The sequence below is a fragment of the Urocitellus parryii genome, chromosome 1 (assembly GCF_045843805.1).
Source record: "Urocitellus parryii isolate mUroPar1 chromosome 1, mUroPar1.hap1, whole genome shotgun sequence".
In the NCBI taxonomy this organism is placed as follows: domain Eukaryota; kingdom Metazoa; phylum Chordata; class Mammalia; order Rodentia; family Sciuridae; genus Urocitellus; species Urocitellus parryii.
In genome coordinates this window covers 182,602,352-182,628,287 of record NC_135531.1, presented here as the reverse complement: position 1 = coordinate 182,628,287, position 25,936 = coordinate 182,602,352, and the positions used below count along the sequence as shown (strand labels likewise).

General features: G+C 53.0%; 1 protein-coding gene across 1 annotated transcript in view; it reads right to left on the bottom strand.

The window, feature by feature from the left end:
• The window catches only part of Gli2 (GLI family zinc finger 2), a 169,983-nt gene that overhangs the window by 36,589 nt on the left and 107,458 nt on the right, over positions 1-25,936 (bottom strand). Inside the window, exon 2 of the mRNA XM_026408867.2 lies at positions 14,008-14,113. Within this exon, the coding sequence (XP_026264652.2) occupies positions 14,008-14,113 (106 nt within the window). The remainder of the gene's footprint in view (positions 1-14,007; positions 14,114-25,936) is intronic.

Sequence of the window (25,936 nt, the reverse complement as noted above, 5' to 3'; positions counted from 1 at the left end):
CACCCGACCCCTGACCTGGCGCTCCCCAAGGCAGACCTGAGCCCTAGTTCAGCGTGGGGCTGGAGGAAGCAAGGAAGGGGGCCTGGGGATAAAGCAAGCTGAGGCCTAATTGGACAGTGCCATGATCGTGACTATGTCAAGTCCACTGAACACCCACCACGTGCAGCACAGCCCATGGCCGGCAGGCTGGGTAGATGACTCCAATTGAAAGATGAGGAAACTGAGGCTGAACGAAGCCATGTGACTTGCCCAAAAGCTAGACCGGAAGCTGGCCTCCCGGCCTCTGCGAAGGCCATCGGCATCTCTATCGGTCCCCTTCGACACAGGCTTCTGCTCTCCTCTGCCCCGGAGAAGCTCAGCCCGTGTGGACATCCCCTCGCAGGTCACCGAGCTGGTCGCGGGGCTGTGCGGGCTGAGGGGGCACTGACCCCACTTGTGGCCAGAGCCTGGACTATGAAATCTGACAGATAAGGGTCTGAATGGTGGCTTTGCCCCAACTGTGACCTCCGTGTTATCTGCCCCTGAGCCTCAGTGTCCCCAGCCTGCAGGGGAGATGGGAGGAGCCAGGCACGCAGTGTGGCTGGTGCAGGGCACTTAGTGGGTGCTCGGCCAGTGCTTCCCACGTTTTGTGTTTAGAAGATGGAAACAGAAGCAGCTCGTGGGGTAGAGAGGACCCAGCCCACACCTCCTGCTCCACTCCAGGCCCCTTCCTCACATGCTGGCACAAGATTTTTGGCAGGAGAAAAAAGGCTAGGGCCAAGGCCATGAGAACCCTGCACGGCCACGCGCAGCTCGGCAGCCCCGGCTGGGCCTGAGTGAGCACGCCCGGACCCTGGGAGACGGTGCCACCCCCGGGAGCTGAGTGCCGGGGTAGGCGTGCATTTCTAGAGGGCTGGAGGGATGAGTAAGGCTTTGATGGCTGGGGAAGGGAAGGAGGGCGTCTGACCCGCAGCTCGGCACAGCCTGAGACGGGCACCGGGGCAGGAATGGACGTGTTCCTTAATGCAGTGGGAGAATGGGAAGGAAGAATGGGGATTGGGGCCCCTGCACCCCACCCATGTGCTGTCTGTTTGTGGAAGTCAAACAACGCAGGACTGAGGGTGCTGACTCACTCAGACTTGGTATGAGGCCTGGGGTGGGCTTTGCGACTCGGGTGGGACCCAGGGAGGGATCCACCCTTAGCAACCAGAAGATGGCTTTGTTCAGAGACCTCCTGTGTGGCTCAGTGAAAGCAAGCCCTTTGTGTCCCATTCCACAGACCGAAAAACTGAGGCCCAAAGCAACAGATATGGTTTTTGTAAGGGCCCTTGTTGAAGATGAGAGAGGCGAGGTCCAGTCCCTTGGACTTCCATGCCTTGCCTCTGGGCTGCTCCTTGGGTGATGTATGGCCTTAGTGGCAGGTAGAAAGGCTGCAATCAAGTGTCCAGAACCAGCCTCTGCCCTCTGTGACCTGTGCACCCCCTCTGAACCTGGACACATGCCAGGCTTGTTGCTCCCAGCTCTGTCCCTGGACATCTGCACCTCCAGCCATGTTCTTCTCTTCAGCATCCCCTTCCCCAGTTAACCCCTGATCTCCCCCCAGAGGGATCAGCTCACTGCAAAGCCTCCCAGCCCCAGGTGAAGGTCATCTCTGCTCCTGTGGAAGGTGGCTCCTTCCCATCACGCTGAGCACGTGCATCTCAGCTGACGACCAGGCACCTTCAGCTACGAGCTCACAGCACCCAATCTCCCATTGCTTGTGCAGTGTCCAGCGTGGTACCCAGGGTGTGCAGGGAGCATACTCGGTATGTGTCAGCTGAATGAATGAATGAACAAATGAATGAATGGATAAAGCATGGCACGTAACCAGTGAGGAGCACAAAGATGGTTGCCGATGGGGGGCCGTCCATCAGCTCTGCTAGGCTCACTCCTGGCTACGTGGCTGGGAGCAAGCCATGTGCCTTTTTCTCTGAGTCCGTCTCTGCATCTGCAAAGATTCACTGTAATGGTGACCTTGCAGATCAGTTGGGACACACACAGATGACTCCCAAAGATATATGTCCACACCCTGTGAATGATCTTATTAGGAAAAAGGGACCTGGAAGATGTATGTCGGGCAAGGGTTTTGAACTGAGGAGGTTATGGATTATCAGCGTAGGCCCCAAAGGCAGAGGGAGATGTGCCACGGAGACCTGGGGACAGAGATGAGGGATGCCCACTGGAGCCAAGGGCTGCGGGCTGTGCCCAGAGGCAGCAAGCTGCAGCTCCCCCCAGCAGCCTGGGGGTGGCCGGGGCAGTGTGGGCAAGTGCAGCCCTGCCAACAGCTTGATTTCGGCCAAATGACGCTAATTTTGAACTTCTGATCTCCAGAACTGGGAGAGAATAAATTTCCACTGTTCTAGGACACTGAGGTCACGTGACTTGTTGCAATAGCCCTGGGCAACTACTGCAGCAGGCGAAGCACCCTGCACCCATGGAGCAGGCCCTCAGGAGGACAGGCATTACGTCATCCTTACTACCACCTTTCTTCTGGGACTATAGACTCTCGGGCTGCAAGTCTGCATGTTATTTCCTGGGATAATCCCAGTGCAAGTGGGCACTTCCTCTGTGGCAGGAGGGCAGTGAAGGGGAAACCCCTCCCCATTCTAGGGTGCTCTTGGCCGCGGCGGGTGGAGGGGCGTCTGAGCCCTGCGTTCCAATCTCCATGCTCACAGGGCTCGGGAGCGTGACTTTCCACCGGCTGCTGGGATTACTCGGTCCCTGACTCCCCATAGCTGGAATCTACCCCAGCATTCAGCCCTAACACGCCAAGTCCCCCTGCCCTGGGGACTGCTGGCTTGCGTGCACCAGCTCTGTCTGTGGGCCAAGATGCCTACCACCCACCAGGATCACAGAGCATGGGTGGGTCAGCCATGCTCGGAAGTGGGTGAGCTGCTGTGGCTGAGCTGCTGCACCCATATTCTCAGCCACGCTGGGCAGTGTCCGATTTCAGGCTCCTTGGCAGGGCCCAGGGGACGTCTGGAAAAGAAGCCCCATTCTCCAAAGCCCCAGCCTCGCTGCTCTGGGCTCTCTTTCTCCCTACGCTGGGACTTCATGCCAGGGTGGGTGGGTGGGGCGGGCCTGTGTGTCCTCACCAGGGCATCGATGCAGAGCGAGTGTGGCCCGAGGCCCCACCAACAAACAGAAACAGCTCCATAAAGCGCTGCTGCCCGGAATTCCAGCTCCTCTCCGGGGTTTTCCTTTGTTGGTTTCTTGTTCTGTCTCGTATGTGAAACGGCCCTTTCGAAGTTTTCACCCCATTTTCCAGACATCCACGTAGAAACCACCAGAAATCAAATCCTTCCCGAAATGGACCAAGAGGGTTTGCGTTTACGGAGACGTAGAGCGAGTTCTTTGGGAAAATACTGGAGCCCCCTCCCTAGACTGGAGCCCAGTTCATTTTCTGTGTCACTGTGCACTTGCCTGTGCATCTGGACAGAAGGCTGTCCCCTGGAGGGGGGTCTGCAAACAGGAGCGTGGCCTTCATCCCCTGTTCCCGGGTCTGGGTCGCATTCCCATCTTTAATCAATGGTCTCTAATCGTGCATCTCTTATGGCCCTGGGTGGGCAGGTGGAGATCCAGGACCTCTTGGTCAGGACTCTCAGTGGGGACAGTGGCTACAAACCCATGACAACTGCCACACCAGAGGTATGCCAGGTGGACCCCACCTTTCCCAAGTCCACCCAGAGCCCTCACAGGCAGAGTGCATGAGTCCCTGTGGGACCATGATCGCACTGAGCCTGCCAGGGTGCTGGCCCATGCAGGGACCTCTGGGGGTACAGAGAGTAAATAGTGACCACAGGCCAGAGACAGTACACCGGGCACTGCGGGGGAGGGAAAGCATTCCATTCACCCTGCTGGGGCCATCTGAGAAGAATTCCTGCAGGAGGGGGCACCTGAGACCACCCAGACTCTGACGGGGGAATGGAAAGGAGGCTGTAGTGGTACAGTCCTGGTGCTCTGAACCTGGAGAATGGGTGAGAGAAGGACAAGTCTGTCAGGGATTTGCTATAGCATCTGGAGTTTCAAGGTCTGAACTGCTGGCTGGGTAGGAGGAGAATGGGAGGGGAAAACCCTAGGGAAATATCCAGAATCCGAATCATGTAGCCAGAAGAATGTCTCCTCCAAACTTGCCATCCAGCGTGGGAAGAGACCAGGCACGAACGGAGAGAGGTTATTTGCAACACATAAGACTAGAATGGAACACATATCCTTAATATATAAAATGCATGTTCAAATCAATAGGAAAAAAGATAACTCCGTTGAAAGACGGGCAAATTAGCAAAATAGATATTTCATAAGAAGGAAACATTAGAAAATAAACATATTAAATCAACATATGAAATCAACATATGAAAATGTCAACGAGATCACCTTGGCAACAAGGATGTAAAACAATCCCAGTTCTCAAACCCTCCTAGTGGGAGCGAGTGTTGGCAAAGATCTGGCTACATCTGGGAGAGTTCCAACAGACCCTGTGACTCAGCAATTCCATTCCCTGACAGGGATTTAGTCTAAAGAACCCACCACTCCGGGAGCCCAGAGGATGGCGGGAGAATGTTCCAGAAGTAATGCTCAAAACAGCAAAGACACAGATGCTCCCAAAGGCCGGTCAACAGGCGGCTTCAGAGCAGTAAGAACAAATGAATGAAGAGCCCACGTGTTCAATGGGTAAATCACCAGAACATAATGCAGAATGTGCAAAGCCAGTTCCCAGAGCATACACCAGCACTGATTTTGTTTATATAGTGCACAATAAAACAAAAATAAATGATGCATTGTTAGGGAAGGAAAAGACAGAAGAGAAAACCGTCATCGAGGTAAGGGCATGGCTAACCCAGAGAATGGTCCAGGGACAGACCCAGGGCAGGGGCTTCCAAGGTGCCTTAGGCTGGGCAGGTCCGAGGGAGGGTGTATGTGTCGTGCTTACTTACATCTTAAGGAAGCCTTTGCTATTCTTTGCAGCATCCCAAAGATTTGTTAAGACCAAATTTTGTGAAAAAACAAAGGCTGAATGGAAGCCGGCATCTCAGCTGGCTGAGCGGACAGGGATTCAGCAGAGTGACCACAGGGTGAGGTGGCCAACTCCTGTGGGCTACTAGAAAGCATTTCAGAAATCCCTGGTTGTCCCCAGATCACCCAGAGGGCCCAGGGTGGCTGCAACTTGTGTCTGCTGCTCAGATGGCCCCAGGCCAGGGCTGGCCCTCTTGGGCAAGCCTACTCTGGGACAGACGCACATCTGTATACACATCCAGGCCGCCTGACCCTCCGCTCACCCGCTCCCGTTCCAGACCCGCACGCTCCACCAGACCCAGCCGAGCCCCCAGCCCTCGCCCGCCCGTCACTCCCTCCACAGAGCTGTAATAGAGAAATCAACGTTTTCGGCTGACGAAGTGCAGATTTCTTACTAAGTAAACACTGATGTTTGGGTAGGGAAATTAGGTTTTAAAATTGCGCATACAAAGGAGGCCATACAGATGGACTTGGTTAGGGTGAGCCCACAGTCAATGGTGGTTCCTTCAACGACCCCCCCCTTTAACCCGTCCCCCACCCCAGCAGGACAGGAGGACCAATTTAAATATAAAAATCCAAAAGCAAAAGAGGAACCTATTGGAGAGGCTTCTTCCCCCAGCAAAAGGGGGACTTGTAAGGAGGGGGGTGGGATGGGGTGGGGGATCCTGGAGGTGGTCTTGGACTTGCTCCATGGGTCCAAGGACACGGCTGGGCTGGGAATGACATCTCAAGGTAGCGGGGCTGGTTGGGTTAGGTCTTCTCCAGGTGACCCGGGCACTGGTTAACCTCTGGGCATGTGGGATCTTGGACTGTAACAGGAACCGCCCTTGGCTGAGCACTGTGGAGCTGAGAATCTTCCAGAAAGTGAATGGCTTCAAGTCATGGGTAGGAGCAAGACGAGCAGGGGTCTGGGTAGTGGGAGGGAGCCGCCGTCAGGGGAAGAGGGGCTTTGCTAGCCTTCCCCAGGGGCCTGGGATTAAGCGGTGAGAGAGGGCTCCTGTGGATGGTGGTCTAGACACAGGCAACCCCTCCACAGGGAGAATTCTTAAACTCTGGCCTCGCCTGCCAAAGCGCCGTGTGGAATTTCCTTTCCTGTGTGCCTGTCAAAAACGAGATGGATAATCCTGAATAGTTTAGATAAACCTCCTCACAGAGCTGGGGGAGCGGCCATGCGCCCATGAGCGTATGCTTGGAAAAGCTGCCCCTTCTCAGAGGCACCAGCATCTGCCGGGGAGCGGAGGCCCCTTGCTACAGCAGGGGTGCCCCCTGGGCTGGGCGGGGGGAGAGGCAGGCTTCCCATTGATTAAATACATCCCGTTCCTGGTCTCCCGTGTTTTGGGCTCCCTCAGCCCCTCTGGCCACTCTGCCATGGCCCAATTTCTGCTTCCTTTCCAGCCAGACCGTCTCTGTGGACAGTTTGTGCCTCTCTGGGCTATGTCCCCACTCCCCAGCATGAGGCTGGCACATCCTAGGTACGGGAGGGGAGGACCGTGCACTGAGGACACCTCCGCTGAATTAAATGGCAATTTATCTCTTTCTACTCTGTTGGGTGGGACAGGCCACAATCACATCTCAGAAGTACGGCTCTGGACGGACAGGAGGATGGGGCTCCCATGGGAACTACCTAGTCCTCCTTTCTGGGCACAGGGACACAGTCGATGCTGGCCACCAGCCTTTTCCAAGCACAAGGGCTCAGGAACAACTCAGAGACTACACCTTTCCTCAATGTGCTGACTGAGGCTGGCAGGGGTGGCCCCAAGTGACAGCACTTAGGACACAGATAAATCTAGCCACAACGAACTGGGCTGCATGAATGGATGCACTCTGGGCACTAGCCTAGGCTCCGTCACTGAGGGGACCCTTGGACCTGTGTAGCCTAAGAGGACTCCCTACCTTGAAGGCTGATCCACCTACATTCTGGGGGTGTGGAAGGCAAATGTCCAAGAGAGCCCCCAAGGACAAGAGAGGAGTCAGGGGGTCACTTCCTGACCCTGGCAGGACCCATTGGCCGCCAGCACCTCTCTGCAGCTGCCGGGCACACCCTCCCCTAGTGCAGACCTGTCTCTACAAATCAAGATTTGCTTCACTCCCCGTGGGCCCTGCACTTAGCTGACCACACGGGGCGGGGCGTTCTCCAAAGCCCAGGGCCAGGCAGCTCCTCTTGGGCGAGGGGCAGGCACTCAGCAAAGATCAAAGACCAGGCCGCCTTATCAGACCCGCTCCTCATTAAACTTTTATAGGCCAGATTCCATTATAAATGAGCTGTCTGTCCCTGGTGCTGGGAAACTGACACTCTCAGCCAGGGGCCGCTGTAATGGGGGGCACCCCTAGGGTCACACTGCCTGGGTTCAAATCCCAGATGTGCCACTGAAGAGGAATGCGTCGCTGGAAAGGCAGTAAGCCGTCCTCTGCCTCCGTGTCCCCACCTATGAATGGGGAATGGCCTCTCAGGGCGGGTGACGTAACGTGAGAAGAGCTTATATCGTGATAGAAGATACTAAGGCTCCTTAGCTGGACTGACACCAGGGTCCCTGGGCCCAGAGAGGTCAAGGGCCCTCCTGAAGGGGCCTCTTCAGGTTGTTCATCCTGTGTTGAGGCAGGTTCCATATCCATGTGTCACTCGGCCACCAGGCGGTCACAGGGGAAGGACAGGCGGCCCACACACTGCCTAGATTAGGCTTTCTGGGCTTCCTCTCTACCTCACTCCAGTCCCCTTAAGTGGTCGGCCACAGTTAGGTTTTTGTTTTTGGTTCTTTTTAGTTATACATGACCGTAGAATTCATTCTGAGATCATGATACACAGCAAGTTTTTAAAGAGAGATCCGGAAGAGAGGAGGGCCATGTGGGTGGACCCCTGTGAAGCCGGGGGACAGGCCCTTGGTGGGTGACCTGGGTCCACCCAGCATCTCAGCCCAGGAGGCAGGCCGACATGCCCTGGAGAAAACTCCTCCTTCCACGAGGCTCTGGAAAGAACACGCAGGTTTGCAGAGGGAGGAGAAGGTTCTTCGAGAAACACAAACAGAGCCAATCCTCTCTAAACCGTCAACTGGTGTCTTGAGCCAAGAATCAAGAAAATATCCAAATTTCTTTTGGCCCAAACCCCCGACTTCCGTGAATGGCTGAGGACAGAGTCATAAGATCCCGGGACGGGCCGGTGCTGGTGAATCACAGGCTGAGCGGGCGGCCGTGTTTATGAATCTCACGACGAGCCGGTGCCGACTTTATGGAACACTGACCTTGGAAAAGGCCATCTTCCAATCCCCCAGACTGGAAAGCCGTGAGCTCAGCCCAGCAAGAGCAAAGAGCTACTTTTTAAAGGGCAGGCACACCAATGTAGGGCTAAACGGCCCCATTAACACGCCCTGGCGGGGATGAAGAGGGGACTGGATTCTTAACTGCGCTCTCAGGGGGCTCTGGGGAGTGTGCACCACACGTGACTGGGGGTACAGAGAACGGGAGGAGGCGGCCCCCACACCCACCAGCTGGCATTCCCTCTGTCCTTCACGTACCTGGGCCAGTGTGTTGGCTATTCATGACATATAGCTACAACCCAGAGCCATCTGTCCCTAGCAAGAGCCCTCTCCCCTCTCCTTATTCATGCAGGGTGGCCTTGGGCCTTGATGGTCAATACCATGCAAGCCAAGTCCAGCTCAGGTTCAAGTGATCCGCAGGGAGCAATTAGCCGTGGCCAGGCCTCTCATCCATGCTCGTGCTATGAATCCAACGAAGCCAATACACAGCCCTGGGCTTCTTGGCCAGATGTTGAACAAGCAAGGTGGCCTCTAGTGGTCCCCAACTAGGACCTATGAGTGCTTGTGAATAAGCCATATTCCCAGGCCTCACTCTAGCCCAAGGATGCAGAGCTGGGCTGGAGCACGCTAGTGAGCATCCTTAAGTCACACCCAAATTGCTCAGGTCCGCCCGCGGGCAGGTTTGGGACTGCTGCATGTGACAGTGTTCTGAGCCCTTCTGGGCTGAAGGTAGCTGGAGTTGGTCTTTTCTGAAGCCCAAGGCAGGGCAGGGCAGGGCAGGCCTAGGCTCGACCCACTAAGCCACATCAAGAGCTGAAGATCGACCCTGAGCCAGGAACATGGACTTCCATTGCTCCTTCCAGGACACAAGTTCATTCTGGCCAATCAGCCGGGACTCATCACATACCAGGACATGGGCGCAGAGGGGCAGGGTGTGCATGTCTAGAAGCGAGCCACCATCAGGGCTGGGCTGCGTGGTGGCCCCTCGTTCAGCAGCCTGAACTTGGAGAGCGGGGTTGCCAACCTGGCCCTGCGCCTCGTCTTTGTGGGGCTACTAGAACTTGCTGGCAGGTCTCCTCGCCAAGTTCTCTGTCCTTCTGTCCATCCCTTAACTGTTCTACCGTTTCCCTGAAAATAAATCTGGCTCTCCTTCCTGACCCTGGGAGCCAAAGGAGGACATCCAATCTTTCCTCCCTCAACGGTAAACTCTTGGCCTCATTTCCCACCATCTTACATCCCAGCCATTGGATGGTCTCTTGGTTTTGCCCCACACACCCCACAGCCCGCAACAAATCTCCGTCTTTAGAACAGGCAAGCAGGGAGACCAGCAGTACCAATAGGAACCACCAACCTCTATTGAAGGCTTCCGGACTGTTCTCAATGCTTGCTCCACAAGGTCCTATTTTACTCTCAGAATATTTCAGTCGGTTGTGTTATCTGGATCATCTGTGAGAACTGGCCCCTTCACCGATGAAGAAATTGAACCTGGTCAATTTGTTGATTTCTGTCAATCTGCTCTCCCACAGCTGGTGGATTCAGCTCGGGGTTCAAGTGCAGCCAGCCCAGCAGGCTCTGGGGCACTGAGTGGAGCGCTTCTGTGGGCACAGGGGAGGCATGAGGGGCCCCAGAGCCTGCACACCCTGGGGTGCTCCATCCCTAGAGATCTCAGGATCCTGAGAGCCCTGGGGAGAGGTCTTGATGCCCGAGCAGTGGGGGGCAGGAGGGGACAAGGGCAGACTGGTGGGTGTACCCCTGATACTCCCAGCAGCAGGCAGAGGCTCAGACTTGTGCAAAGAGATGACACTGGACCTCATTTGCTGTGTAACATTTGTGCAATTAGACACACTTGATGCCAGCAAAGAGGAGCAGGCCACAACATGGGCTTGATGGATCGGGGTGCTCCACCAGGCTCCGACCACATTAATCAAGGCAGCCAGAGCCTCAGGGCCATGTTCTAGGAGGCTCTGTGCGGTTCCCACCTGAGGCACTGACGGGAGGGCAGGGGAGGAGCTGGGTTCTCCAGAGCTCAGGGCCAGTCCCCAAAGCTTTCACTGTCTCACCCTTTGGCCTGAGTGGGACCCTACTGTCCCAAGGAAGCCACCCCTAGCAGGACAGAGTCAATGGGGGCTTGAGCAGACCACCCCTTCCTGTCTTGGGGAGGGGAGCTGTACCTGAGAGACTGCTCTCCCCAGCGCTGAGAGAAGCCAGCACGCCCACCTTGCAGGCATCCTGTGGAAGCCACCACCCCTCTCTGAGCTTCAGGACTGTATCTGCAAGACCAAGCTTCTAACCCCATCTCCCGGGGCAACCGGGAAGATTAATCTGCATATCAGGCTCACTGCGGTGCCTGCTGCAGATCTGTGCAAAATGATCAACACCCTTTATGCGACTGGATGGAGCCAGACTCCTCACTAGGGTCTGGTGATCCCAAGTGTACCAGGTAATGGTCCCCCAGGATGACCATGTCCTAATCCTCACAGCCTATATTACCCTCAATAGCACAAGGGACTTTGCAGTGTTAAGGATCTTGAGATGGAAGGATGATCCTGGATAGCTGGGTGGGCCTTAAAAACAATCGCAAATCCTGATAAGAGAGAGGCAGAGAGAAAACTGCTTCAGAAGAAGAAATGAGAAGACAAAGAGAAGAAAAGGTGGTATGATGTGACCTCAGGGTTGCAAGCCAAGGAATGCAGGAGGCGTCCACAACTAGTAAAGCTAAAGAAACAGATTCTCCTCATCCGCCCCCAGGAGGAACCAACACTTGATTTTAGCTCCATCAGAGTGAGTTTGAATTTCTGGCCTTCCGAACACTGTGATTATACATTTGTATTGGTTTAAGTCACTCAGTTGGTGACAGTTTGTTATAGCAGCCACTAATAACTCATACTACCATTCAATCTAGGCTGCCAGTGGCCACCATGAGCTTTCTCCTGCCCCAGGCTCTGTTGGCACTCTGTCTTCCCTGGCCAGGAAGGAAGCAGGTCCAGACATGGCATCTGACTGTCCAACCCAGCACCAGAGAAAGGCAAAGCCCAGAAAGAAGCCCCAGCCCATGACCACCTGCCTGCCTAGTGAGTGTCAGCACTGAGGGACTTCTCATTCAGTGGCAGGGCTCTGTCTACAAGCAGAGCATTTCAAGACCCAGGCTTCAGAGCATTTACCTGAGAACATGTTAAACAGATTGTGGATCCCACCCCAGAGATCTCTCAGCATTGTCCACACTTCCGCCCAACACTAGGACCATGTGCAAGCGACACTTGGCTTGCTGTGCCCAGGATCGGTGCCCCTGAGCCAGCCAAACATTTCTCAAGAGCAGGAAAATCAGCAGCACAAACTCCATCTCAGGTTGAAACTGAGCTCCTAGGATTTTCAGATGCCACCAAATGTTCAATTTTCAGGTGATTCAACTAGTTCCAAACATTCGCACTTTCCAGAAGCTGCTTGGGCTGTGGTCACAGCCACCTGCAACTGGAGCATCCCTGGAAGGGGTCAAAGGATAGTAATGGCCTCATCACCTACAGGTGCACTGAAGCAGATCCTAGTCATTCAAGGACCACGTACATACATCAAAGAAGCATGGTAAGTTTCCAATATGTCAAAAGGACACACAGGACAATTGGAAAAAACTCCCAATGGCCAAACATAGGACAGTCTGAACAATACAATAAATACTGAGTATTATCCATAGAATAATATGAATATCCATGTGTCCAATGAATAATCAAATAAAGAAAACATGGAAGGAAGGACAGTTCTTCCTTACAGTAGAATTCCCATCAATACACACAGAGGGAGCGACGGAAACAGAACATCATGTGCCAAACACTAATCATTACAGTTTCTGGCAAGAATCTTTCATGGATATTTAAGTATGTGCATAAAAGTGATAAGAAATGGGGTATACACACAGTCCCCAAGTATTGTCCAGCCAGACACTTAACAACTACAAAGGTAACAACTTTAGAGCAGATCATCCCGAAGACACTGCCTTAAGCAAATGACCCACATTTCCAGTGCCTCCTGATACCATGTGCTGTAAAGCACACACAACATCACTTTTACGATATTATTTCCTCCAAATGCATCATCTGAACAAAACTGTGAGCAATATCAGCTTAACTCAAACTGAGAGGCATATGCAGTAACTGGTCCACCTTCTTCAAAAGTGTCCAAGTCATAAAAGACAAAGAGGGACACCAGATCCACCCAGACGAAAGATGGTGAAGAATGTACAATCACCAAAGGCATTGGGGCACCTAGGGCTGGCTTCCAAACCAGGAAAAAAGACGTTCGTGGGCACCCAGCCACATGTGGATAAAAGGGGTAGGTTCGTGCACAGCCTTGTGTCAGTCTTTGGTTATGTAAGATGTTTACATTTAAAGAGCCGGATGGAGTGCATACAGGAAATCCTTTATGATTTTTTGCAACTGCTTTTGCATGTCTGGACTTATTTCAGAGTAAAATATTAAAAAGTAAAAAAAAAATATTTTAGAAAAGAAAATAAAAAGTCCCAGGTTTGTTCCGTCCTGGGGAAGCAATAGGTTTCCCCAAACAGGTGACATCGAGGGCTGGCTGTGTACTTCTTGGGCACAACCCTTGGAATGGAGGGAGCATTCAGCAAATGCCTCTTGACTTCATTCCGACAGGAGATGGGAGAGGTAGGAGGACTTGCCTCCATGAGGTGCACACGTGGAAAGGGATGTCCACTCAACTAGCATTGACCTGCTGTATGTCAGCTGTCAGAAGTCCAAGGGACGCTCAGAGCCTGCTGGAAGGCAGCTAAGCAAGCGGCTCACGCTGGGGTGATAGTGTCGAGGGAACCAGCATGGGGCCCCACTCAATGTGGGGTACCCAGTAACCCCTGCAGGAGGTGACTCCAGAGCTGAGGCTTAGAGGTGGTCAGGTGGAAGGGATCTTCTAGATGGGATGGGCAAGCAGGAGCATGGCAGAGATGGGAGGCAGGGGGGTGTGTGTTGGAACCAGGTAAGGTGACTAGAGGGGTGTGGTCAGCAGGGCCTTCGGGGCCAGTTGATCCTTCATAGAAGCTCCCCTTACAGGTAGGAGTGGGGACCACAGTGGAGACATTGGCACCTCTCTTCTAGAAGAAGAATGAAGGGGGTAGAGAGGTACCGAGCCTCGAGTCATAAAGACCAAGAAAACGGACATGAACCAGGGGCTTAGAGGTCCCAGGTGGGAATGGACAGGAGCAGGGCTGGACTTACTGAGACATGCCCCTTTGACCTGGAGATCTCAAGGCCCGGGAATAGGAAGAGACCCCAGAGCATTGCTTTGAGCTTGCCCGTATGGCTGGGTGCCCACGAAATATACTGTCCAAAGTGGAAGAGTTGAGATCGTAAAAGGGAGTCCTCTGAAGGTTCTGTTGGGACAGCACATATCCAAGGTCACCTTCCTCATCCAGGTTTTTGAGCCGGGAGGGGACTCACGTCGTGGCTGGGTAAAGCAGGGAGGTCCCCTAGGAAGTCTATAGAGTCTGAGAAAGAATGTCGGGAGGTGAGCCAAGCTTCCTTCTCAGGAGGCACCAGAAGGGTGCCTGGTGCGTGTGTACCTCCGGCTCACACGTTCCCACTCATGGGTGGCAAAGGTGCATGCCCACTGGGGACTGCACAGAGCAGGAACTCCATAAAGGAGGACAGAGGCAAGAGTGACAGCTGAGACTGCTGGGGAGGGGGCCTCCGTGGAGCAGCAGGACCGAGGCAGGACTTACCCGTGCACGCTGTGGACAGAGTGAGGTTCGTAATGGTACCTTCCCTCTTGATGTCGCATGTCAATCGGCAAAGGTGCATGGAACGGCGGCAAGAGGTGCTGTGGCACTGCGGAGGGGGAGAGAGAGAGAGAGAGAGACAGGACTTCAAAAACTTTTCCCCTCCCTCGAAAAGCAATGTTCAAAGGGCTTTAAGCTCGATGAATTTCAGAGCAAGAGTAGCCAGGACAAGGGGTTGCGTGGTGCCCGTGCTATCACACACCCACCGAGGGGGATGAATAAATAATCAAAGTCGGCCCGAGAATCCTACATCTTCCACATAAAAGATCCCCAACCGCGCTCTTGACAAAGACAAGCAGCTCAGCGCTCTTTGAACTCGGGGAGATTACAGGCAGGGCCACGAAACCAGGCTCAGCCCGCAAATCAGGGCTGACAGAGTTGACAGGCTCCAACTCCGCCAGCCTCTGCCCACCCCGGCCTCGGCTGCGTGTGGCTCTAGCAGCAGCACCGGGTGACAACATCTGGATGCTGCCACGCACTCACACAGGCTGGAAACGTTTACCTAGGACCATCTGCGGAAGGAGGGCCGGCTCCGAGGGGACAGCCAGGCTCAGGAAGGCCACATCCCACCCACCTGCTTGCTGCCTGACCCATCTTGTGGGCAGCATAGTGCAGACGTCTGTGTGGATCTGTTCATTTTCCAGCTCTTAATATTAATTATCGACCCGCGCACACTGGCGGGGCCTGCAGGATTGAGATCGCCAACACGTGCGTGTCAGTCTGCAGAGCTGAGTCAGCCTGCTGTCTGCCTTTGGCCTGTGCTCAACAAATCATCATGATAATTGTAGGATGCTCTTTGCTTATTTAAAAAAAAAAATGCCTGGGTATACCCTGGAGGCAAACATAATTACAGGCTTTAGGGAAACAGGGCTCTTTAAAAAGTAGTTAGACTGGGAAAGGAGAGATTTCTCAGTTGACTTTCCCTCGGTCTGAAGGCCACAGGCCAGCGGAGCCGTGTTGAGTCTGGATGTCTGAATAATTGAAAGAGATGTGATTGGTCTATTTTTTTTTCTTTTTCTTTTTTGCGTATGTGCAGGTCAGCTGACGACTAGGCATCCCGTAGTAATGTATAAAAATAAGGCTGCCGTTTCTCTGCAAATAGATTCTAACACTGTACTGTAAACACTATAAATTCTTTCCTTGTATTATATCATAGTATGTATTAAAACACACATAATATAGAACTTACCATTGTAACCATGTTCAGTGACATTAAGGACAGCCATATTGTATAGCCACGGCTACCACCCATTTTTAGAACTTTCTCCTCATCCCCAACTGAGACCCTGCACCCATTAGACCCCAATTCCCCCTCCCCCACTCCTGGTAGCTGTCATTCTGCCTTCTGTCCCAGTGGATCTGTCTACACTGGGTGCTTCCTATCGGTGGAATCGACAGTACTCGTTCTTTAGTGCTTGGGTAATTTCACTGGGCATAATGTCCTCAAGGTCCAACTAAATGGTAGCAAGTGTCACAGTTTCCTTCCTTTTAAAGGCTACATATTATTCCATTATGTGTCGATGACATTTTGTTTGTCCATCATCTGTCAACAGACCCTTGGGTTGGACGCTATGGGTTTTTAACGGGAGGAAACTTTTCTACTGAGTCTCAACTTTACTTATTGATGTATTCAATTTTATCTTCATAATTCCACCATTCTGGTCCTTTCCATAGGGACTAGGAAAAAAGTAAATCTTCTCCCTGTGCTTAAATCAACTTGCCAATGTTGGACTCAAGAAGGAAGTGGTCAGCAGATGTAATGGCAGGCATCCAGCCCTCTGGCCTGGCTTTGCTTTGAGAACCGTTGACTTCTGGTGCCTCCTCTCCCTCTGACCCCAGTCTCTGAACAGGTGAGCCTGAGAGTGTGACTGTGACTCAGCCACTGTGACAGGACAACCAAGTGCTGTGGAGGCCGTGGACCCTGGGAGTCAGAGATAGCCTCCAGGTGCATGGATTGGACAAGCCTCACACCTGTCCCAGTCTCCATCTGCTCATCTGAACATGGGGAGCGGCGGCTACCTGGAAGGCTGTGCAGGTGCACAAAGCTAATGTGAAGGGGCTCTGCCCGGAGCCTTTGCAGTAAGAGGCACTCAACAAGTGTCACCACTGACAATGACAATTCGCCCCAGTGTTCGGAGCACTCAGGGTTCACAAACTATGAATTTACTCGCTGAGAGGCAAGGGACAAGATGCTCACCCTCCAGGCCCTTGGGAGGCTGGAGAGTCAAGGGTGGGCCAGTCTCCACACCAGGACCACTTGGACTCTCCTGCATCTCCAAGCAGCCAGCAGTAAGCAGTGCCCACTTTTTAAATGTACAGGAAAGTGCCTTTAAAAAAATGATGCTAGGATGGAATCCAGGGCTTTGAGCATGCTAGGCAGATGCACTGAACTACATCCCCAGTCTTAAAAGAGCCTTTAAGAAACAAAACATCACAACACATCCGAGGAGACCAGAATACAGTATTACTAACAAAATAAAAGTTGCTTTCACGAACAGTATTTCTGAAGCAGCTGGAGTAGGTGCTGCAGTGCCCTTTCATAGATGCAAATAAAGGTCAAGGGCGAGTCAAGGTCTTGCCCAAGGTCACAGAGCTGAAAAATGACAGCCAGGAAGTGGATCCATTTGCTCCTAGGCTTTTCCCTCTGCCTAGCCACAGGGACACTCCGGGACAACTGCAGGGTGGGTGTCGCTGATCCCCAGGGTCCTCCCTTCGCGCCTTGCTTACGGACTATGGTTAACAGATAGTGCTTTGCAGGCACCATCTCCTCACGGCAACCCCAGAACGCTGCATGAAGCCCAGAACTCCCAGAGGTCATCCCCTCCCCAGCTCCCCAGGGTGCCCCATCTTTCCCTGTCTTCCTTCTGCAGAAGCTTAATCCACCAGAACCCAGACCACCCCCAGTCCTGCTGGGAGCTGAGATGATGCTCTGCTCCGGATTCAGGGTCAATGCGACTTCGGCCAGGTCCAAAGAGCAGCCAAGAGCCCGAATAGCGTGAGCTCTAAGACTTAACCAGACCCACATATGGAGGGAGGGTGAGGCTACTCTACTGCCTGCCCCACAGGACCATCCTGTGTGTGAGTGTGTGTGTGTGTGTGTGTGTGTGTGTGTGTGAGAGAGAGAGAGAGAGAGAGAGAGAGAGAGAGAGAAGAGAGTGTATGCATACAGTTTGTGTATATGTATGTGTGGGTGGTTTGTGTATTGTGTGCAAGTGAATATGTGGGTATGTGTGTTGTTCCACACATGTGTGTGTATGTGTTGTATATGGATATGTGGGAGGTGTGTGTGCATGTATAGTATGTATGCATGTGCTTGTAGGTGTGTGTACGTTGTGGTGTGTGGTGTGTGTGCATGTGTAGTGTGTTCGTGTATTGTGGTGTGTGTATGTGCATATGTTGTGGTGTGTGTGGTGTGTGCATGTGTATGTTATAGTTTGGATCTGGAATGTCCCCAGGCTTGTGTGTTGAAGTCTTGCTCGCCAGTGCAGCAATGATCAGAGGTGGGACTTTTGGGAAGTGGTAGGTCAGGAGGGCTCTGACCTCATCAATAGACTAATCAATCCATCGATGGGTTCATAATTGAACGACCTACTGGGAGGTAGGTCCGCAGCCCCTTCCTCTCTGTCTCTCTACTTCCCAGCTGCTGTGGGGTGGGCAGCTTTGCTCACCATGCCCTTTCCCCATGATGTTCTGCCTCATGTCAGGTCAAGAAACAATGGAGACAAGTGACCAAGGAATGAAACCTCTGAAACCCTGGGCTTAAAACAAAACTTTTCTCCTTTAAGTAAATTTTCTCAGATATTTTGTCACAGTCACAGAAAGCTGACTAACACAGTATATGTGTGTGTTGTTGTTTTGAGTGTGTGTGTGAGAGAGAGAGGGGTGGCTAAACCTCTGGGAAGAGGTATGAGGGACAGCCACCTGGGGGGTCTTGCTATAGCTGGCCTGCTCCCTGCTCCCTGGCAGGTCCCTGGGTGAAGGCTGTGGATTACAGGGAAAGAGGCTTTCTCCTTCTCAGGTAGGGCTCAGGGTGGCTCCTCCCACCAGCCTGGCCTTCTCCAGGCAGGAGCCCCCTCAGCAGGTGCCGCCATGCTCCACATCCACCCCACCCTCACCCTACGCCTTGGCCTCCTCAAGAGGAGCCTGCAGACGTGTCCGTGGCTCCTCCTGTCCCGGGTCTCATGGGTTAGGCTGGCCAGCAGCAGGATGACAAAGTCAATGACGTTAGCTGTCTCACAGGGCCTTGCACAGGCCTGGCGGGAGGGAAGAGCCAGCGATGTCAGCATGAAGGCTGATCTGGTTGAAGCAGAGGGATGGGTGGAGGGAGAAGAGGCAGAAGTGGAGGCCGGGCTGTGGGGAGAGGTTGTGGAGGCTGGGCTGTTTGGAAACCTGGGGAATTTCTTTTTTTTTTTTTTTTCTGAGCACTTTGGGAAAGCCCTGGGAGGCTCTGAGAAGGGGCTCATCTGCTTTGAGAAACTTCAAAACGACACACAAGGAGAGTCCAGTGCTGTGGGGCAGGGGAGGACATCAGCCAGGAATCCCGTCTGACCCTGTCACGAGGCGACCATGGGGCTCTGGGGAAATCGTGGCTCCTCTTCGGGTCCCACGTCACCCCTCTGTACACTAGGGGTGAGCAGCACGATCCTGCTGCCTGAGAGCGGTCACCTTCTTCCCGTAGAAAGGGCCACGCTTGTTCTAGCTGGTGACACCCCGGGGCTGCTGGAGGTATGAGATGACAGTGCCCAGCCACTGAGTGGGGCTGGACAGGGCTGGGGCTTCCTATGTATGATTCACTAACCCAGTGGCCCTTCCAAATGCCACCAGCCCCAGCCCCAGTCACCTGAGCCTGGCTGTAAGGGGGGACAGCACCCAACACACACACACACACACACACACACACACACACACACAGAGAGTCTCTGTGGACACAGGGCAAACTGAGGGATGCACATGGATATCGGCTCATCTGAGGTCTCAGGACATTTCCACCTAGCATGAATCATCCCCTCATGCCCTGATGGAAGTTTCCAGAAGTGAACTCTTGGCTCAGAGTCTCTCCATCAGGCTGAAGATGAGGAAATTCTACTATCAAATCCTGAGAGAAGTGGCTCCCTGCAGAGGCTCAGAAACCCCCGAGGAACATGGAGCTGAACATAAAGAACTAGAGCCGCCTTCAGGTAACACATGCTCCAGCTCCTTCCATACACTGTTTTTATTGTGGGCTCTTTTTTTTTTTTTTTTTTTTTTAAAGGGGAAAATGAATCCAAACTAAATCATGTCCTTCTGGCAGAGGCGGGGAAAACACACACACACACACACCCCATATGCCGTTTCAAAGAAATACCTCTCTTTTTAAGTTTCTGAAGAAGAAACTAAGATGGGAATTTTCAGTGCCTGCCCCTCCCCTGCTGGAAAAAAAAAAAAAAAAAAGACTTGTTTTCCTTCCCAGGGGGAAAGACACGCCCTGAGCAGCCCAGGCCCTTTCAGTGCTCATGTACACACCAAATCCTCCTCGGTGGTGGCCAGGGTTGATGATGTCCCCGTGTGAGTGGGGAAGACACCCAAGGGGGCAAGGACAGCCCTCCCCTGGACGCCCAGCTCAAGTTAATGCCCATCAATAATGACCCCGGAGGGTAGGGGTAGGGTGGGGGGGTCGACAGAGTTCAGACAAAGAACAGGGAAAACTGGGTCATCGAAACGTGACCAGGAAGCCCATGGGTCGCAGGAAGAGTTCTTGGGTGAAGTCATGTGTCTCTACAACAGAGACGCTGCCCGCCCCACCCCCACCCCATGGGCTGAGCTTGGAGCACCCCCTCCCCCCACCAGAGGCTGTTCCATGGCTGGAGGAGCGGTCAAGAGAAGCTGGACAGGGTAGGGGGACTGTCCTAGGCTGTCCAGACCCCAGGGACTGTCTCCAGTTACTACAGTCTCTCTGAGCAGGACTCAGGATGGGGGCTGGGCACAGTGGCACATGCCTATAATCTCAGTGAACCTGAGGCCCGAGGATGGCAAGTTCAAGGCTCACCTGGGCAACTTAGTGAGACTCTGTCTCAAAATAAAAAACAAAAAGGACTGGAGATGGGGCTCAGTGGTTAAAGCACCCTGCGTTCAATCCCTGATACCAAGAATAAAATAAAATAAAATAAAAATTGCTGAGGACGTAGATTCCAGCCATCTGGAAGCAGAGAGAGACTAAGCTCAGCTCACCAAGTATATGCCCCAAAGCCACGCCCCCAATGCCCAGCTCCTACAGCCACACCCCACCTGCCCGCAGCCCCTACCGGGTTAATCCCATCAGAGATTAACTCACTGATCAGGTTAAGGCTCTCACAACCCAATCATTTCTCCTCTGAACCTTCTTGCATGGTCTCACATGTGAGCTTTTGGGGGACACCTAATAATCTAAGCCATAATATGAAGGTTCTGCATGAATTTGTTCCTGTGTGGGACAAAAAAAGACCCACAAAGAGAAGCTCCTTTGGGGTAGCTGCTCTCTGCACCCAGTAGGCAGGCCCTATGCCAGGGCCCTGGCTCCCCATGCCCTTCCTACCTGGCACACCCTGGGTCAAGCACACCTGCACAGCCTCTAGGCTAGGACACCTGTGCCTCTGTGGGGGACAGTCACTACCATTCACCCACCAAGCGCTCCTGGGACACCTGCTCCGCTAGGGACAGTCTGATGTCCCAGGATGAACAGCGGAAAAGAAGGCATTCCAATTGAGAATGGCTTCAGGGGACCAGGAAGGATTTTTGAACCCGAGTCTCTCTCCCACTATAGGTGACTGCTTCAGACTCCCTAGTTCATGATAATTTATCATGTCCCTTTAGCTTAGAATTCTCTGCATCTTAATTGAAATCCAGTGCAGTTGCTTCAGTATTTTTCTACAAAGCAAAGAGAACTTGGCAAAGTTATGGAGATGAATTCACGCTCATGTGAAGATGGTTCACTGGGTCATTTTCCTCCTAAGGATGCAGGTAGCAGGAGTCACCCTTCTCTTTGGTAAAAGAAGGTGGAGAAAAGAAACAAAACTAAACTAAAAACCAGCAAAGGGGGTGGACTGGAAGTCACCCATGGCAAACCTCTCAGCCAGATTAAAATAGGTTTGCTTCTGAGTGGCACGTCGGTCAACTGGTGTCCTGTGGGATATCACCTGTTTCCATTGGCCAAAGAGCTTGGGATGGAAACAGGAAGGAAGTGAGCCATGAATCTGCACAGGTCTGGGTTTAAACCCTGGATTTATCTGCTAGCAAATAAATGACAAACCTCCACAGCTTTATTTTCTTCATGTCAAAGAGGAAAAACATCAGCCTGACTACTCTAAGGAATATCTGTGGTGTCTGCAGGATGCAAACCTAATAAATGGCAGAAAGCTCAGAGCAGACGTGGAACAGGGTTACAGCACATGGTGAGGATGGCAGCTTTCCCTCTGACCCCAGGTGGAAGGGACACCGAGATGCACGGGACAGGAATTCTCAAGTGGCACCCACCATGAGATGTGCGCCTCACGAAAACTCACTGCCCTCCACCACTGCACTACAGAGTCAGGACAGCGGAAATGTGGGAGTGTTGAGTGGGAGACCTTGCAGGAAGGGTCTTCTACAGATGAATTCTGGCTGACTGCTCCCCATTCCCAGATGATCAATCCCCAGGAGGCTCAGACCTGCTAACTCCAAACATGCTTCTCTGCTCTCTGTACCCATGGTTGCTAGGTAACATGAACAGATGAGGGAATTTGCAAGATAAGGTGGCCTCTGAGTTCGGGTGGACGGTGCTGTGAACTTTGTTTAAAAAAGCAGAAGCTCCCTTCCCTCTCCCAAACCTGTCTTTATTTGCCTCATATAATGGCATGGCTGCCGTGGTTAATTCACTTTTTGGAGAAGTCAGCTGCAGGAGAAGCCCCAGGCAAAAGAATGTGCGGTCAGGTCCCAGACCAAGACCACCCTGGCTAGTGCATGCTGGAGAGCAGAGGAGAGGATCCCCCTTCAAGATTCAATTTTCTTAAATCAAACCCAGTGCTGCCTTTCAGGAAGGGAGGGAGATGGATGGCCTGGGGTAAGCTGGGCGGTAGGATTGGAGCTTTGGGCTGCTCAGGGGCTCCACTGTGAAGCTTCTGCAGGGGCTCTGCAGGATCAGTGGGCTGTACACATACACCTGTCATCTCCAAGCCTGGACCACACTCAAGTTGATCAAACAAGGACCAACGCAGTTCTGAGGAGGACCTGCTGGCTGCACAGTCAACGAGGACTTTCTGATCCCAACAGGGAGAGAGACGGCTACTCTCCCCACTCCACCCTTCATGTCTACCTTGGCAAAGGAGCCCAGTTAGTGTTCAGTGGAATAGGGATGTGAAGTCACTTTGTGAAGTGACAAACGTTAATCTGGTGAGGAAGGATGGGGACTGGCACTGTCATATTGTGCCCTGATGAACTCAGAAGATCAGCTGGTCCTTTAGTTAATGCTGCTAGAAGCTTTTTCCTTGCACAGCGAAGGTCCACTTTGGCCATTTATTCTGGCCTTGTTGAAAATCCCACGACGCAGGTCCCTGTTTGCTCCTCTGTTCCTGCGGAGATGTCAGGCCCATTCCTTGGGGGAAATTGGAGATAAAGGTTTCCCAGAAGATACCAGGAATGATGCCATCAGCCCCAAACAAGGGCCTGGGTGCTCTGCTCCCTCCCTTCACTGCATGGGTCTCATGGAGGGACACAGTGTCATTCAGACACATTGCTCCCTCTAGCATGACCTTGCCCTCCATCGGCTGCAGATAACACATGGCCTAGCTCCGCAGCCTTCTCTGGAGACCACAGTACAGCTGTCCACCTGCCAGGAAGGATTCTCAGTCCCTGGCTGACAGTGGTCCAGCAGACAGAAGTGACACCCTCCTCCTGCTGGCCACCTAAGCCACCCCCTCTCCACACACACACAGAGTAAGGGAGGGAATGCAACAAAGTCCACCAAGAACTAGAGGCACCCTTCCTGCCCTCAGGGAACAGACACACAGGGACACCTTCACGTGGGGCGCCTGCCAAAGCTGGGGAGTCAGACCCCAAGTCCTGGCATCACTGAGAAAGAACCCAGTGAGTGCATCGGTGCTTCCCCGTGATGCGAGGATAGACGGTGTGTGCTGGGGCTCCCGGAGGCTGGGCAGGTTCAAGGCCGACCCTTCCAGCATGTGGACTCAGATGACCAGGTACTCTCGAGTGTGGGCAAAGTCACCAAGCATTGGGGCTAGGAGGTATGGAAAGAGCTGGGACTGGAGGAGAGCCATTTGTCAGAACCTCAGGTCCTTATGTTACTCCCAACCACCAGCCACAGGTCAGACGATTTCCAGAGGCCCCTCCTGATGCCCAGCTACCACCGACAGGAAGTGTTCAGTAAGAATAATAATATCCTGAATGGCCACTCCAGAGCAGGCATTGAAAACTGTTTCTGTCTCACTTGGAGGAAAAAAAAAAAGGTGGGGGGGGGATTAAATCAGATAGGGAATTGCAACACCAGAAGCTGGCTGGTGTCCGGCAGGCTGTGGCCCTGGCCACGCGTGCAGTCAGACCTGTTCCCACACCCCGCGAGCAGGACTGTGCCCCCAGTGAAGGTGTCAGTGGATAAACAGCTGCTGAAAGACAGGGTGCCCTGGGCTGTAGCCCGCTAAGCCTCTCTGTGGTGGCCAGTGCGTGGGACTGGGCTCTAGAAGAGGCCAGGGCGGGGAGGGACAGCTGAGTGCACTCCAGCAAGTGCCACTGGGAAAGGCCAGCCTGAGAGCCATGTGGTTCTTGCCCCGGGGAGCCTGGGTGGTGGTGGAATCTGTCCCTTTAGATGGTGGTCCTATGACAACAGGGGGACAGCACATAGGAGGCAGATTGGGACCTGGCCCAAGTTGCCAGCCATGATGGACAGTGTTGAAGCTAGAGCGGGTGCTGCGACTGCCTCATGGAATATTCCTGTGCCTCGGAATGAGAGTGGTGGCAGGGCCACGTCAGAGGGGGACTGGGAAGCATGGAGTGTGTGGGCGGGCTCCTAAGAGTGCCGGGCTGACCATCTCTGTGGCCTGCACTGATGGCTCCTGCTTCTTTAGCAGGTGGCAGGGGACAAGGGTGAGCTCCAAAGGGACCCAGGGAGATCCCAGCTATTGCTGGAATGGACAGACTGCTCTCCTGTCCTGGTTAACAAGTGGGGCCCTGGTTAGAGAATCTGAAGGCTAGAAGAATCAAACTGCCCTGGACACAGACTCTCTCACAAAGCACCGTGAGGGACTCCAAAATCGACAGCGGATTCGAAACTCAGAGAAGGTCATGGTTTCAAAGGATTTAAAAAATATAATGTAGAAAGCATGAACCCAGCCCGGAGGGCCAAAGATTGTCTGGAGGGGTCTGGAGTGACCTGAGAGTTGGTGACCAGGTCTCAGTGTTCCTTCTACCTGTTGCAGAGGCCAGAACTGGGCCAAGTGGCCTGTCATGGACATGGGCATTCCCCTGTCTCGCCACCCCTTGAGAGACCCACTTGACCAGCAGCACCAGTAATCCCATCAGCTGAGAGAGACCTGGTCAGTCTATAGCTTCACACTGTCTGGTCACTGCCTAAGAATTCCCCTTGTCCTGAAGCACGTTGGTCTTTTCAGAGGACACCTCTGCCTGGTGCCCACTGATCCTGAAGGCGTCCTCTGCCACGATACTTACTGTACTGGGTCCGTCCCTTTCCTGCAGAGCTCTGACTGAGGTGTCCTGGTCTAATGCTTATGTCCCACTTCCTGCCCTTTGGGAGCATTTGACTCTGCTCTTTACTCTGCTGTGGCTCTCCAGGGGACAATGAGGCCACCAGCAGTTACTGGAGGTGGTTTTTCAGGCTGGGCGGAAGGTACCCCTTTACGGCAGGGTGCATCCTGAGGCAGAGCCTGCCAAAGCCAATCAATAGCCTTTAAAACAGGGGCTGGGGGAGGGGTGGGGGGGACGCTGCTCTCCAACAAGTAAACCGCCTTGGGCTGCACTTAGTGTCTTCTTGGCAATCGATGGCTGGTTACAAAATGTTCTTTCTTCCTTCCTTGAAGCAGATCCTCAAAGGGCCACTTCCTGGGATCCCCTTAACTGGTAGGGTCCTCATAATTGAATGTGACTCAAAGGGATCCTTCTCTTTACAACATTCTCCACCTTCAATTAGTCTCTTCTCTAGGAGCCTGGCCATCAAATGCTGCCCAGCCAAGAGAAATGTCATGTGAACCACGTAAAGCTATTTCATTTTTTCTATTAACCACATTTTTAAAAAAAAAAAAGTTAGGAAAAGAAAATCATTTAAATAATACAATTTAAATGACCCAGTACATAAAAAAAATATTCTCACTTCAGCTGGGATTTTTGTGGTGCCCACCCCATAGTCCCAGTACTCAGGGTTGGGGGTGCTGAGGCAGGCTGATCGAACCCAGCAGCTCAAGATCATCCTGGGCAACAGCAAAACCTTATTTCAAACAAAAAAACAGTAACAACAACAACAAAACCCACTTCAACATGTAGCCAATGTAAAAATCGTTAATGAGATTTTTTTCTATTCTTGTATTCCTACTAAGTCTTCAAAATCTGGTCTGTGTCCTATACTTCAGCAGAGCTCATTTGGGACCAGACAACTCCAAGTGCTCAACAGCCACATGTCGCTCGTGGCTACCCGGGCCAACAGCTCAGCCTAACTGGTCCCCACGGCTGACTTCATTCTGCGGATGGGATTCTCCTTCAGGTTAATCCTAAATTACGCTGATGGGCGTTCTTGGCCACCTCACCTCTCTTCTCTTCTGAAACATGGCTCTGGGCAGAGTCCCCTTTGATGACTTAAATGATTAACAAATGGTCGTCATTCCTTCCTTCCTTCCTCCCTTCTTTCCACTCCCTCAAC